The sequence below is a fragment of the Indicator indicator genome, chromosome 2 (genome assembly GCF_027791375.1).
Source record: "Indicator indicator isolate 239-I01 chromosome 2, UM_Iind_1.1, whole genome shotgun sequence".
In the NCBI taxonomy this organism is placed as follows: Eukaryota; Metazoa; Chordata; class Aves; order Piciformes; family Indicatoridae; genus Indicator; species Indicator indicator.
The window spans coordinates 48,975,760-48,992,000 of NC_072011.1; the positions used below are offsets into that span (position 1 = coordinate 48,975,760).

At 40.2% G+C, this 16,241-nt stretch overlaps 1 protein-coding gene across 1 annotated transcript in view; it reads left to right on the top strand.

The window, feature by feature from the left end:
• The first annotated feature begins 292 nt into the window (after positions 1–292).
• The window catches only part of HAAO (3-hydroxyanthranilate 3,4-dioxygenase), a 72,598-nt gene continuing 56,649 nt past the window's right edge, over positions 293–16,241 (top strand). Inside the window, exons 1-3 of the mRNA XM_054396550.1 lie at positions 293–372; positions 3,827–3,905; positions 14,727–14,810. Coding sequence (XP_054252525.1) covers positions 293–372; positions 3,827–3,905; positions 14,727–14,810 — 243 coding nt within the window. The remainder of the gene's footprint in view (positions 373–3,826; positions 3,906–14,726; positions 14,811–16,241) is intronic.

Here is a 16,241-nt window from a genome sequence, read left to right on the forward strand (position 1 = left end):
ACATACAGCAGCAGAGAGGAAAAAGAAATCTGTGGACAGAATAACTCTGCAATATGAAAATACGTATTTATAAACACTGGTCAATTATTAGCTAAGCTGCTGGAAGATTAGTACTCTTCACAAAGTAACCTTTGGCTGATGGACCTGTCCCCTTTGACACCAAATCCTGAAGTCACCTTTTCTACCAATCAATCCCCTGAGCTCTGGGGATCGAATCACATGCAGTTTGCACACAGAAAGAGCACTCCACAAAATCTAGAATCTCTGTCAAGAGTTTCACAGCTGGGGGACCATGAAGCTTCTTGTAAATGTAGGAAAATGGATAGAAGAAAACAAAACTTCCTTTTTGCCACCTGTGTGCAATAAGCTTATGTAAGTAAATGAAGATTTTTTTTTTACCCAGTTGTTATATTCCTAATTATAAGAGGAAGCTCATAAAATGCATATATGGTAAATATTAGTAAGGAACTGTAGTTGCTCTTAGACAGCAGCCAGTCCGACTGCTGTTTTGAAGAACAGAAAGTGAGTGAAATCTGTTTTGCAAGAACTCATCAAAGACTGTAAAGATCGACTTGAATGTAAGATACATCTCTCTTGTAGGCAATTAGACTGAGTTAAGGGAATTTGTTTCAATCCCTGTGACAATAAATTCACAGAAATCAGAGGAGATGACATCCACAAATAATAAGATTTAGCTGGCAGGTTAGTGCTACCAAATTACAACCTGGAACATGGAACATGCTAGAGCTGCTGACAGCCATTCCAACTTTGCAGATGAGCTGAAGCTGCAGGACAAATTAAAACTGTTGGGACATATCACTGAAAGATAAGGAGGAAAGGAAAGGAAGGGCAGGGGCACTGAAGAAGCAGGTTTCCAGGGCGTTTCCAAACCTGTCCAGGCAGGGCAGGGAGACTGAAGAGGCAGCTTTAAAGCTATGATCTGTATTCTGAATGAGACAGATTAAAAAACAAACAAACAAACAAACAAACAACAGTATGGGCCTTATGCAGTTGTAAAGAATGTATACTCTGAGTGTCAGACTTCATGAACAAATTCCAGTGTAAATAGTCCAGTGTGTAGTTCCTTCTAGTCAAAAGATTAGCAAGGATTTATTTTCTCCATAAAGTTGAGGACAATGAATTTTGTCTAAAGCTTAAAGGTCTTTTCCAACTGAAAAAATTCTGTGATTCTATAAAGGCTTTCATATGAAACATTTCTCTCTAAAGAGTGACACAAACCCAGGATTTATAAAGCAAATAAAAAGCATTGTTCTTGCTTTTAATTTTAAAAATATAATCTTGCTTTACAATTTCAATAATTTAAAAGGCATAAAAAACTATGCCTCTTGCTCTATCCTAAACTTCTACCTCTAATCAAAAGCTGAATGGGCAGTACTGTAGCAGTGATAATAATTCATAGGTGCAAGGGTTACTTTTCAAATTAATGGTTGAAAGACAAAGATCAGGTAAACGGCACATCTTTACTGAGATGTCTCTGTGTAACTACAGTTGCATGTTTATCTGAGAAGTTAGGAAACTTGCATCACTACAATAGAGTCAAATGGGAGAGAATAAGGAAAGTATCTCATTAATGTTTTCATTTCATTAATTTTCAAAATGTTTTTAGGAAGCATTTCATAAAGCATATCAATTGCTATAGTTTGCCAATGATGGTGTTAAGAATTTAGGATTTTACATATATGGAATGTTCGTGTTTTTCTTTCCTCACCAGTAACATTAACCTTTTTATCATCACTACACTGTTCTCTAATAACTACCACCACTTTTGTGTAATCCTGAAATAAGCTTGGAACATGACATCTATCAGAGGTCTTCCCCATAAACGTTTCAGGAAGTCACAGCAAAACATTGAATGTTTTTTTGTGATAAAAATTGCATAGATTAAAACAAAACAAAAAAAAACCAACTCACTAATTTTTCCAGTGTAGCTTCAGTTTATGAAGAAGGAAAGCCACCTGCTTCTGGTGCTACCTAAATGTTTTCAGGATTTTCCAAAAAGTGACTAATAAATTTTTAAAAAGTAACTTTTGATCCTATGTTTTAAGGGAGAAAAAATGGTTAAAATGTAGGTCTTTCAAGGACTTTTGGTGTCTAAATTGATGGCTTTCAAGTTTTTATTCAGCAGCATTCCATACACTTGAGAGGATCAAAAGTTTTAAGTTCCTATTGAGGATTTCAAAACAAAACTTCACTTCCAGAATCACCACCTGTTTTGTTTTACCAGAGTCAAGAAAGGTAATACAGCGTAAGTGCTGCAAGTTTATTAGATGTATTTTAATGAGACTGTCTTGCAAGTTTAAATGCTTTTTAACCTCAACAATGAGCAATTAGTGCAAAATCATAACCCTCGACCTTAGCTGATTTTTACAGGATAGTTATGGCACTTGTAAAGCCCTTCTTTAAATGCAAAATATGATACTTCCCATAAGGAGACCTAAGTGTGGGTCGTGGACCATCTGATTCTTCATAGTCTTGAGATATTTTTAAAAGGTTACCTGCTGGTACCATTTTCTTAATGTTGTTAAGAAAAAAAATACAACAGTATGTAAATCTTAATAGGTCATTGATTAGCACCTCATTCTAAAAACAGTGCAGTCATGTATTTTTCACTTGAGGATACCCTTAATTGCATTTTGATAGCCTTAACTGAAAATGCTTTCCTTTCTTACGATTTTTCTTCTTAACAATGAAACTATATTTATCACACAACTTTATATAGCAAACAAACCTATTGAAGTTCCTGCTAATATTTTATAGCTGGAAATTTTTGATGATGTCATTATGTAATTTTTAGTGATAGGAATGACTAACTCATAATAGCCTGTTTATTATGTAAAACCCAGCTAAAAGCCTAGAGTAACAAAATTAATGGTAGATTTGTCAAACAAAAAGTTAAGCAACACTGACTTTTAGAGACGTTTAATTTAGTTATTGAACTGTTAATGAAGCTGTATGTGTTTCTGAAAAAAACCCAACAACCCATCTTTACAGCAGGTTACAAAATACCCATAGATTGCCTTACTCTTATTTCATTCTCCGGGGTTGATTTTAATTTATTTCAATAATTTGTAGCTGTATTGTTACTGGCTTGGTCTTCCTACCCCTCCTTGTGTTCAGGAATATGCAAGTATTACAGTGCATTCTTGGAAACAAATACTAAACCTGCATGGTACAAACGGTTCTGATTTTGATTCCTTATTTTAGGATACAGGCATGAAGGCAAGTGCTATAATGTCTATAGCTTCCTATGGTGAATACAGTCAGTTTAAGAATTGTAATTAATTTAATTCTTTAGACTTCTATTTGACCAAATGATCTGTTACTTGTTATTTCTGCTTTACTATTCCCTACTGCAAAATGAGCATAGATAGAAGTTAGCTGGTAATTATACCACTGGGGAGGAAGTTAATTTTAACCTTTATTAACCTTTAAAAGTGTTTTACCTTTACAGAATCCTGATCTAATCAGCTCAGGTTGAAAAGACCTTTTCTTGTTGTTCCTCTTATGTAGCATTCGATATCTTTACAGTTCAAAGCTCTTTCTACAGTTGGTAACTATTGTTGTCCTCTCTTCATAGCTGGAGGCACTGAAACACCAGGAGGGAGGTAGCTGGCCTCATGTCACCAGGCAGAGCAGTGGTAGAGTGGAGAGATGCAGAGAGGTTTTCTGAGTTCTCATTCTGGATGTTGCTTGTCACTCAGCATTGTTTCGTTGACTCACTGTCCCTAAAGAATTAAAACCCACTTACATAAAATAAGGAGTATCATGAGTGCAGTTACTTTCAAAATCTCACTTTCTTTTCTAGGCATCACCATCAATTAAATGTGATGTTTGTTGGAGGGCCAAATGAAAGGAAGGATTATCATATTGAAGAAGGAGAAGAGGTAACCTGTAGACTGTTTATGTTTTGCTGATTTAATTAATCTATAATGATGAAAATGCAGCTACTTTTGAAGCTACAGCTACAGATTATCAATGCGCTCAGCACCATTTATTAGATCTATTCAAAGACTTAAACAGAATCATTAACAAGAACCATACACCATCTGTGTGTTTCCTTTGAAACAGGTACATGAGATCAGATCCTGTTTGCTATAATTAATTTCCAACAGGAAACTACAGTTTACAGATGACACCCAGCTGGGTGGCTGTGTCGATCTGCTGGAGGGCAGGGAAGTTTTACAACAGGATCTGGACAGGTTATATCAGTGGGTCAAGGCTAATTTTATGAAGTTCAACAAGGCCAAAGTTCCAGGTCCTCCACCTAGGTCACAACAACCTCATGGAAAGGTACAGTATTGGCTGACAGTCAACTGAACGTGAGTCAGCAGTGTGCCCCAGTGGCCAAGAAATGGCATCCTGGCTTGTATTAGAAACACTGTGGACAGCAGGAATAGGGAGGAGATCATCCCTCAAGAGGCCACACTTTCAGCATTTTGTTCAGTTCTGGGCCCCTCACCCAAGTGGGAACTGGGGTTGTTCAGTCTGGGTTGGACTGGATGATCTTTGAGGTCTCTTCCAACTAGATGTATTGTGTGATTCTGTGAAAAGGAAATTCCAGAGATACTTGGGTGAGAAAGCAAAATGTTGTTTTGTCAATGTGATTGCATCCCTGGGAAAGGAGCAGTCACATCTATAATATAACTGCTGAAAAAGCCCTGTACACTGCTGTTACGATATATTGCTAAGTATTATATGTTAGATGTATTATATGTTAGATTAAAAAAAAAAAAAAGAGTGGCTGAATTTTGTTATTAAGGTTAATGACATAAAGGTTTGCCAAAGCATAAAATAAAGGTACATATGGAAGTTAATGATTCCAACTTTTTTTCCTGTAACTTCACCTTTTTGGTTTTATACAATTATTTTCTTTCTCTGAAGAATACATTAGAGCTACACACTAAGAGAAGAACACACGAAAACAAGCTGAAGTTTAGCTGGTACAATAGCTTGCACTGCTGTATTAAATGTATTGGGTTTGGGGGGGTGTCTGTTTTGTTTTGGTTTTGTTGTTACTTTTTTTTTTAAAATTGTGTTGCCTGTCCCTGAATCTCCCATTTCATACTGGATTATCCTTGATCCCCAACCTGTTCCTGTCTGTTTGATTTTTTTTTTTTTTTTAGTTTATCTCCTCCTTCCCTTCTGTCAAAATGAAAGATTAATATAACTTACCTCATATGTTTTTAATTTTCAGGATGTTCCTATGTTTGTTTTTATGGAGGTGCAGTGTAGTCATAGCTTGCATTTTACCATAGCTGACATATTTGTGCTTTCCTGTGATCTAATTGAGATCCATTTTTTTTCACTGGAGAAGAATTGAGAGACAGAGAATATACTAGCACATAAAAAACGTAACATAACAAAACCAACCAACAAAGCAACCTGTTTTCAGCTCAATATTTTGGCAGGCAAAAGGTCTTTTATAGTTTTGAGTGCTAATTTGAAAGACTAGGCATACCGTTATAAAGCGAAATCATGAATGGAAAACCCCACAGGTCCTTTACATAACTTTAAGATGATGCTATTCTACTAGAATTATTCTGATAGCAAAGAAGTGTTGGTTTGAAAAAAAAAAGTTAAATATAGGATTGTTCACGCATTCATTTTCCGTGCACTACTTATTTGCCATCCTTCTGCACAGAAGTATTGCCTCATACCTGAGACATTGTTTTTCATTGGGCACGTTTTGTAAGGGACTAAATCAATCTGCAGCTTACAAGAGAGAAACTGTTCACGGTCTTTGGCATGCTTTTATCACTATGTTATAATAATGATTTTTAAAATCTGTTGTCATATACATACCATGAAAACTCTTTTAATATTTTTAAAAGAAACAAAGGTCCTGTTACAAAGGAATGACCCTTTTGAATCAAACAGAGATTATATCTCCAGAAATAAGTTTGCTGCATAAAAGTGTTGGGATGAGTTTTGGCTAGCATTCGGGTTTCACATGTAAATGAACAGAAGGAAAAAACCCAAACAAACAAAAAACCAAACCAAATGAAAATTTCAACCCCCCACAACATAGTTTTCTTTACTTTCCTCATCTGTTTGCCTTCCAGACTGAAAAATCTTGTGATGAGAGACAGAGAAAATTGTTTCTCTGTTCTCAAATAGATCAGTCACCACTGAAGGCTGGAGAACACCCGGGCTTTACTTCCACATCAGAATTTGATTTGCTCTGCAAATTAGTTGTGTCGGTGTGAGCTGAAATTAGTTTAGTTATTATTAGCACATTCTGCGTTCGGCAGTGGGGGCAGTTGCTGGGCTGTCTGGCTGCTGTTTCTTCTTCTCTTCTGGCTGAAGATAACACACTGACCTTGGCAGCTAAGTTAACAACTTTCTGCTTAACTAACTCTGCTTCTCTGTCCAGGGGGGTCTGGGGGGGAAGCTCCTGGGAGAGAGAGGCCCCTTTGGGAGGGTCCCCTTGGGGGGAAGCAAAGGGAGATCGGTTGTGCTTTTCTGTTGATTGTATATATTTGTGAATGTTGTGAATTTTGTATATTTGTACATATTCATTGCATTTCATCTGCTTGTAAATACAGCTTTTCATTTGCTTCCAGACTGAGCTAGCCTGGTTATTGTTGGTGGGGGGGGAATTTCAGCTCACACCGACACACTTTTTATTTTTGGCGCTCCAACTCGGGGCTCGATTGCTTGTTTGATTTATTTCTGCTCAGATTAGGAAGCAAAATGAAGCTGTTTTGGATTTTGAGTAATTTTATTTCCTCTGTTATCAGTGTGATTGTTTACAGATGGGCTGTTTCCTGCATGATAGACAAGATTGTGAGATATGTGGCATATAAGTCGTTTCTTTGGGTTAAGAACAAGTTACTGAATGTTGGTGAATTCTGTTATGGTCTTATTGGGCTAAGAAGCTATGGTAACTCAACTATGGATCTGCTAGCAGACACATATGAGTTTGTTACTCCTCTTAGAACTACAGAGGGTCCTTGGAACCAGTGGTACCCTAGATATCTTGTACTAGCCTTAATCTTAAATTTGTTGCTTCTTGGAATAATCATATGGCTACTGATAGCACTGTGTCAAGAAAGACATAAGGCTACTTGCTCTTCCAACTCTGCTGTGAATGTGAAAACCAAGCCAGTAAATTTGGTGGCCACTGTAACCAGAAAGCGTAAAGGAGATGCAGATGCTGCAGGAGATGGTGCAGATGGAGATGAGGGTCCTTCTACTCAGGGTCCCTCTGTTAAGAAAGATCCTTCTGATGAGGAAGAGAGGGTTAGCCTTAAAACTCTGGTAGACCTCTTGAGACCCCACATGGATGATGGAAATGTAGGTCAGGATGTAGACCCTGGTAGATTAGCAACTGCTGGTAGTGCCTCTGAACTCAAAGAAATTCAACGGAGGATTAAAATAGGATTATGGGGACAGCGACCTCAGGATGATGATGATGATGATGATGATGATGATGAGGATGACATACAGTCAGCTAATGCACCCAGACAGGAAATTAGACATGTGAGGAAGGATTACATCAGAGGAGATAATGAGCCAGTCCTGTCTTGGCTAGCCAGGTGTTTTGATATGGGAGCCCCAGCATTGGTGGTAGGCGACAAGTCGGCCTCTCAGTTGGGGATGCTCTCAAAGGATACAGGCATAGACAGGCATCTAGGCAAGTGCATTGGTAAAGTTTCTCTGTGGGCACGCCTCCTACTGGCAGTCTCGCTGAGGTACCCCAGCAGAGATGATTTACCATGGAACCCTAAGCCTTGGACCACAATAGCTGAGGGAATCAAGCGTCTGAGAGAGTTTGCTGTGAGAGAAGTAATGTATGGAGATCATAAGACTCTGAATCCTGATGAAATTCCTGTTGGAACAGGCCTTGCCAAAAAGCTCATTAAGCTTGCTCCTCCTAATTATGCCACTATTCTGGCAAGCAGGATTGTGGCAAGAAATGATGGTGGAGCACCTCCTACTGTTGGCCATTTCACTGACCAGATGAGGCAATTGGAGGATAGTCTCGCACGTACTTCTTTGGTTTCAGCCATTGAAACTTTGTCTGGAGAAATGAAGAATTGCATGAAAGAGCTGAAGGAGGAACTTAAAACCTCCATATCCAACTTGATGAAGGGGGATGATTCTGATTCCTCTTCCTCCAGATGGATACAAGTTTCAGCTGTTAGGAACAGACGTGCTCCAAGAAGGCCATTCCAGAATAGGTCAAACCGAAACAGACAGCAGAGGCAATCACGTGGCAGTATCTGGATAACTCTGCGTGATCAGTTTGGTGAGAACATGAACAGATGGGATGGTCAACCAACTTCTGATCTTTTCAAGAGGTTACGGGAGCTGCAGAGGGGCAGATCCCGAGGTAGCAATACCAGGAGGGTAGCTGTCGCTTCCTCAGTTTCCCAGAACAACTCTGATAGCTCCAACAGTGATCCTAATTCTGGTGCTGGACATTGTGCCGGCTGTACATGTGGAGGTAATCCCCACCATTAGGGGTGCCCTGCCTTCCGCCAGGGGGAGGTAAGGGATAATGGAGATAACAGAATCTATTGGGATGTGTACATCCAGTGGCCTGGCACTTCAAAATTTCAGAAGTACAGGGCCTTGGTTGACACAGGAGCTCAGTGCACCATCATACCATCAAATTATCAAGGGGGAGAATCTATAACTATTCAGGGAGTCACTGGTGGATCTCAAGAGTTGTTTAAGATAGAGGTTGACATAAGTTTAACTGGGAAGCAGTGGAAGAAACATACTATTGTAACAGGTCCTAATGCACCTTGTATTTTGGGAATTGACTTTCTGAGAGAAGGGCGTTTTAAAGACCCTAAGGGTTACAAATGGGCTTTTGGAATAGCAACTGTAGAAATTGATGGAGGAAAATTGAAGTTGTCCATTAGACCTGAGCTTTCAGATGAATCTGCAGTTGTGGGACAACATGAGATAGAGGATGTAAAGCTGCCGGTTGCTTCTCAAACTGTGCATCACAGACAATACAGAACCAACCGTGACTCTTTGGTGCCCATCCAAAACTTGATTCGTCAGTTGGAGAGTCAGAAGGTCATCAGCAAAACTCATTCACCTTTCAACAGTCCAATCTGGCCTGTGAGAAAGCAGAATGGAGAGTGGCGTCTGACAGTTGATTTCCGTGCCTTGAATGAAGTAACTCCACCCATGAGTGCAGCTGTACCAGACATGATGGAACTCCAATATGAGCTGGAATCCAAGCAGGCCAAATGGTATGCTACCATAGACATTGCTAATGCTTTCTTCTCGATTCCCATAGCAGAGGAATGCAGGCCTCAGTTTGCTTTCACCTGGAGAGGCATTCAGTACACATTCAATTGTTTGGCCCAGGGGTGGATTCACAGTTCAACCATCTGCCATGCAGTGATCCATGATGCTTTGGAGAAAGGTGGAGCTCCAGAACACATTCAGTTCATCGATGACATCATCGTCTGGGGTGAGACTGCTGAAGAAGTCTTCGAGAAAGGTAACAAAATCCTTGACATTCTCTTGCAAGCTGGTTTCGCTATCAAGCGAGACAAGGTGAAAGGACCTGCCAGAGAAATCCAGTTTCTGGGAGTGCGGTGTCAAGATGGTCGCCGTCACATCCCAATGGATGTGATAAACAGAGTCTCCACCATGGCAAATCCCATCAACAAGAAAGAAACTCTGCGTTTCTTAGGCATAGTGGGATTTTGGAGACTGCACATTCCTGGATATAGTCAGATTGTGAAACCTCTCTATGATGTGACTCGAAAGAGAAACAGTTTCCAATGGGGTCCTGAGCAACAAGCAGCCTTTGACCAGATCAAGCGAGAGGTAGTCCAAGCAATGGGTCTGGGACCTGTCCGAACTGGTCCAGACATTAAGAACATTCTGTACACAGCTGCGAGTGACAATGGTCCAACCTGGTGCTTATGGCAAAGAGCTCCAGGGGAGACACGAGGACGTCCTCTTGGTTTCTGGGGTCGTGGCTACAGAGGCTCAGAGGCAAACTACACTCCAACAGAGAAAGAGATTTTAGCTGCTTATGAAGGAGTGAAAGCTGCTTCTGAAGTCATCGGAACTGAGTCACAACTTCTTCTAGCTCCTAGATTGCCGGTTCTGAATTGGATGTTCAAAGGCAAAGGTTCTTCACCACATCATGCAACAGATGCTACCTGGTCTAAGTGGATGGCTCTGATAACACAGAGAGCTCGAATGGGAAATCTCGAAAGGCCTGGTTTGGTGGAGGTGATCACAAACTGGCCAGAAGGCACAAGCTGTGCTAAACCTCCAGAGGAGAGAGTAGCTCGTGCTGAGGAAGCTCCTCCTTACAGTGATCTGTCTGATGATGAAAAGAGATATGCTTTGTTCACAGACGGTTCCTGTCATCTTGTTGGGAACAAGCGGAGGTGGAAATCTGCAGTGTGGAGTCCAACGCGCAGAGTTGCAGAAGCGAGAGATGGAGAAGGAGAATCCAGTCAATTTGCAGAGGTAAAAGCTGTCCAGCTAGCTCTTAACATAGCTGAACGTGAGAGATGGCCAAAGCTTTATCTCTACACCGACTCGTGGATGGTAGCCAATGCCTTGTGGGGTTGGCTGAAAGACTGGAAGAAGAATGGCTGGCAGAGGAAAGGAAAGCCTATCTGGGCTGCAGATCTGTGGCAAGACATTGCTGCTCGCATTGAGAGAATCCCAGTGAAAGTGAGACACATCGATGCTCACATTCCTAAGAGCAAAGCTACAGAGGAACAACAACACAACCATCAGGCAGATCTAGCTGCAAGAGTTTCCCAGGTGGACACAAACTCTGATCCTGATCCTGATCTTGACTGGAAACACCGAGGTGAGCTGTTCTTAGCTCGGTGGGCCCATGACTCGTCAGGACATCAAGGCAGAGATGCAACCTACCGATGGGCTCGTGACAGATCCATTGACATTTCCATGGATGCTATCACACAAGTCATCCATGACTGTGACATTTGTGCTGCTATTAAGCAGGCAAAGCGGATCAAGCCCTTGTGGTACGGTGACCGATGGTCCAAGTACAAGTATGGTGAAGCCTGGCAGATTGACTACATCACTCTGCCTCATTCTCGATCTGGTAAGCAGTATGTGCTGACTATGGTAGAGGCGAGCACTGGATGGCTGGAAACTTATCCAGTTCCTCATGCAACTGCACGTAACACCATTCTTGGTCTGGAAAGACAAATCCTGTGGAGACACGGAACTCCAGAGAGGATTGAGTCGGACAATGGAACTCACTTCAAGAACAATCTTGTAAAAAACTGGGCCAAAGAGCACGGCATCGAGTGGATATTCCACATTCCCTACTATGCACCAGCTGCAGGGAAGATCGAACGCTACAACGGTTTGCTGAAAACCACTCTCAAAGCCATGGGGGGTGGATCTTTGAAAAACTGGGAGAAACATTTAGCACAAGCAACCTGGTTGGTGAATAGCAGAGGTTCAGTGAATCGAGCTGGACCTGCCCAATCAGATTTGTTGCGAAAGGAAGAAGGTGATAGAGTTCCTGTTATCAGAGAAAAGAATCTGTTAGGCAAAACTGTTTGGGTATTTTCTCCTTCAGGAGAGGCCAAACCTGTCCGAGGGGTGGTTTCTGCTGAAGGTCCTGGTCACACCTATTGGGTGATGCAAGAAAATGGTGAAATTCAGTGTATTCCACAAAGAAATCTAACTTTGGCTGAGAGAGGTTAAATTCAGAGTGTTGCGCAGATACAGCATCGCGCCCAAGAGGAGAGTTCATGAGATCTACGGTGCACAAACCCTGAGAGCCCTGAGTCACCTGAGAGTCCCTGTTCCTTCCTTCGCTCCATCTGCGAGGAAACAAGCTGTTTGCTGTTTTTCCTGTGATTTGACTCTTTTGAATCATCTACATCTGAGATAGCCGGAATGGACTATGGTCTTTATTCACCTAGTGTTGTAGATATTATTTTAGATTAGATAAATGATAGTAGCAGCCAATGGAATTGTTTAGAAGGGGTGGACTGTGATGGTTTGAAACTGTCTTTTTAATTTTTCCTTGCAAAGTTCAGTACAGAGAAAGTGAAAGAATGTAAATAAGTCACTATTGGGTGTAAGAAAGCAAAATAACGATTGTTCTAAACACTTCCATTGGATAGATAGAAATGTTTAAGAACTATTACCCAAAACAAAGTAGGCATTCGGCACATTCTGCGTTCGGCAGTGGGGGCAGTTGCTGGGCTGTCTGGCTGCTGTTTCTTCTTCTCTTCTGGCTGAAGATAACACACTGACCTTGGCAGCTAAGTTAACAACTTTCTGCTTAACTAACTAACACATTAGTTTAGTATTTAGTAGTCTGACAAGCAATACAAGCCAGGATATGCCCAGTCAGAGCCTAATCCCAAAAGTGGCTGAGCATTGCCAAAGCAGTCAATACTCAAAGTACATTGCAAATTGTAGGTATCTTTAGAAGACTGTAAATAAACTCTCAGCTACAAAAACCCTCACAAAGTGCTGGACATCTAGTAAAGTTTGATATCAAAGGTCGTTCTAAATTAAACTACATAGATTGCTGTACATAAAAATGTTGGTTGTTTTTTTGTTTTTTAATTGGCTTATACAAGCCTATTTGAAAAACTGTATTGTTTCCCATCTGTGTACTTCCTTCTTGTGTCAGTGTGAGCTGAAATTCCCCCCCACACCGACAATAACCAGGCTAGCTCAGTCTGGAAGTGAATGAAAGCTGTATTTACAAGCAAAATCTACAATCTACAATGAAATGCAATGAATATGTACAAATATACAAAATTCACAACATTTACAAATATATACAATCAACAGAAAAGCACAACCAAGCTCCCTTTGCTTCTACCCAAAGGGAACCTTTCCCAAAGGGGCCTCTCTCCCAGGGGCCTCCCTCCCAGACCCCCCTGGACAGAAAGAAGTGTTAGCTAAAGCAGAGAAGTTGTTAACTTAGCTCGCTAAGGTCAGTGTGTTATATTCAGCCAGAAGAGAAGAAGAAACAGCAGCTAGACAGCTCATCAAGTTGCCCCGACTGCAGACTGCAGACTTGGTTTTGAGAAGTAGTTCTTAAACATTTCTATCTATCCAATGGAAATGTTTAGAACAATCATTATTTTGCTTTCTTACACCTAATAGTGACTTATTTACACTCTTTCACTTTCTCTGCTTGAACTTTGCAAAGAAAAATTTAAAAGATAGTTTCAAACCATCACACTTCTTTAATTGCTAGGATACACACACCTGAATGAAGAAGCATTACAGTTCTCACCACATTACTATGGTGGGATTGACAGCATTCTTTTTAAGGCAGTATCTACCTGTTCCACTATGTTGAAATGAATCTTTATCAAGACAAGTAGCTTCAGTGTTTCCACTAACGGGAAAAGTGAACTTTCACCTCTCTGCATCTCCACCTATTGTCTCCAGAAATGCCTGGTTTAATTTTTGCATGCATCTTCATAGCTGAGCAAAATGCACCTTTCCAGACTTGGCAATGTTTCAGCAGTGGTCAGTGCTGCCTTTCATTGCAGATTTACACAATACTGTCAGGTTTGAAGCATGTTCAAGAAGGATGAAGCAGACTAAGGCAGGAGGGTGTAATTCTTCTGCAGTAAAGAAACTTTAAGTAAAAGTAAACCAAACTCTGTCTTAAGAGGCTTTCATTTTCGTTTTTGTAGGTGTAACTGCAGTTTTAATTATATGTTTGACAAAGTTATGAAAAAAATGTTATGCTTTGGGTAAAGAATGACTTCTCAGTGGAAGATGCAATATAGTAAGCAGGAAACAAGGTAAAAGCCTGGATTTTTCCAGAAGGTAGGAAAAGTTTAGATTTGACCAGAAGACAAAGCTTCATCAGAATTAATAATTGGGAAAAAAAGGAGAGGGGGAAGAGGGGGGCAAAAAGACAGTACGTTGCTGTATTGCCAAACTGTCCTGCAAAATGAGCATGAATTGTAACTCACTGAGATATTAAACAGTTGACAGTTTTCTTGCTAAAAGTTCAATGTATAATGTAAGTACAGCAGTAGATTCAGTAATTACTGCTACTTGTATTAATCATAGTTACATCAGATGATTTATAGATGACTGAAGCACTTAGGTATTAAAAAAAAAAAAACCTTGTGAAGAACAGACCATAATTTACAGTGAAAGGTACTATTTAAATTCAGTCAGAAAAACAGTTTTATTGACAATGTGTAGCTCACCTCATTCCTCCTGCCCTATTAATTCAAATTTTAGTGTTCAGAATCTTTTCTTATGACTGTGACGCTCAGCTACTGAACTGGATGGCCCTTTTCCAGTCTTTCATTACCAGAAAGTTTACTTAGCTGCATTGTCACAAGCAGAATAAAACTCAGCCTCTGTTGTCCTCTCCCTCATCTACATGTCCTGTGCCTGTGTTCAGTAATAGCTCCCTTAGTAGTTAGAAGGACAATAAGACTCCAAAGCTCAACATTTCAGAAAAGATCTTTCAATTTCAGCATTATCAGTACCACATGACTAATGGCCTGAGTGATAATCCATCAGGAGTTAGCCTGTCTTGCTCCCTTTTAACCCAAGACAATTGTTAGAAAAAAACCCCTGTCAATATTTGCAATTACAGATTGGATGTATGAATTGGGTGTATGAAAGTATACATGTATCCTGTATATGCAGAATGTGAAGTTCATTGGAGTTTTGGAGTAGTGGCCTTAATATTTGTTTGTTTGTTTTGTTTGTTTTTCCTATTCCTTCAGCTTTTTTACCAGATTAAAGGAAATATGTGTTTGAAGATAATTGAAAATGGGAAACCAAAAGACATTGTCATCCGAGAAGGGGAGGTAAAACAGTTGTTTTTCTGTTCTAGTTTTACATAGGTATGTTAAATGAATATTTTGCAAAGTAGTTATACAACAATTTATTCCTGATGGGCAAATTTGGCATCAAGATGGAAAAGGAAAAAAAAGAAAATCTGGAATGCAGTATAGTAAATTCTGTGGAATGAACAGCAAACAACAACATTTCATTACTTCAATAACAGATAAAAGTCTCTCTGAATGTTTAGGGTATTCATTGAGACAGTCAGAAATATACTGAGGGTTCTTTCCCTGCATGTCATGGAGTCTGCCATGTGAATTCAAGTGCATCACTCTTTTATTTACACCCACTCACCCAAACATGCCAATAAGCAGACTGGTAAGAACTCAGAAAATTAAGAGGTTTTCAGGGTTCTTTAGGCCTCACAGCTAAAAGTTCACAACTATCACAATAAAAGAACATCTTTAAAAGAGCAATTTATGGATAAAATTTATCCAGCTGCACTCAGTTGCTTTCCCTTATAGTAGTGTTATGTTTATTAATATTAATAATTAATATTTGAGGCAAAAATTATAAAAATACCATTTTTTATTAATCCAAGAAAATCTCACACCAAAATATATACAAAATTTGGGAATTTATTTACAGATTCTGCGTATTTGGTTGGGAATATTGCTCACAACTGGAAATTATTAATAATGACAAACAATTTAGAGAGTTCAGAAAGTTGGACAGGACAAGTCACAACACAGCTTTTCCCCACCACAAAGCAACAGGTGGAATCCCAGAAAAGTCTAGGAAAGCAAAGCCGAAAGAGCCGAATTTACTTGCAAAATTGGCACTGTGAGGATGGAAAATGTCTCGTGATTTTGGTGGTCTGGGAAACATCCTCCAGAACTACAAATTTATAATCCACATGTGGATTGCATGAAACAAAGAGAGTCATAGAATGTTAGGGGCTGGAAGGGACCTCAAAAGATCATCTAGTCCACCCCCCCCAGCAGAGCAGGATCACCTATATCAGATCACAGTGGAACACATCCAGACAGGGCTTGACTATCTCCAGAGAGGGAGACTCCACTATCCCCTTGGCCAGCCTGTTCCACTGTTCCATCACCCTCACAGTGAAAAAACTCTTCCTCATGTACATATGGAACTTCTTATGCCTCAACTTCCACCCATTGTTCTTTGTCCTGTCACTGGGCATCACCAAGAAGAACCTGACTCTATCTTCTTGGCACTCATGCTTTACACCCCTCAGACTCCTCCTCTCTGAACTAAATAGCCCTAGCTCAGTCTCTCCTCATAAGGAAGATGTTCAACTCCTTTAATCATTTTTGTGGCTCTGGACTCTATCTAGTGGCTCCCTGCCCCTTGTGAACTGAAGGGCCCAGAACTGGACACAATATTCTAGATGCATCCTCAGCAGAGCAGAGTAGAGGGAGAGGAGAACT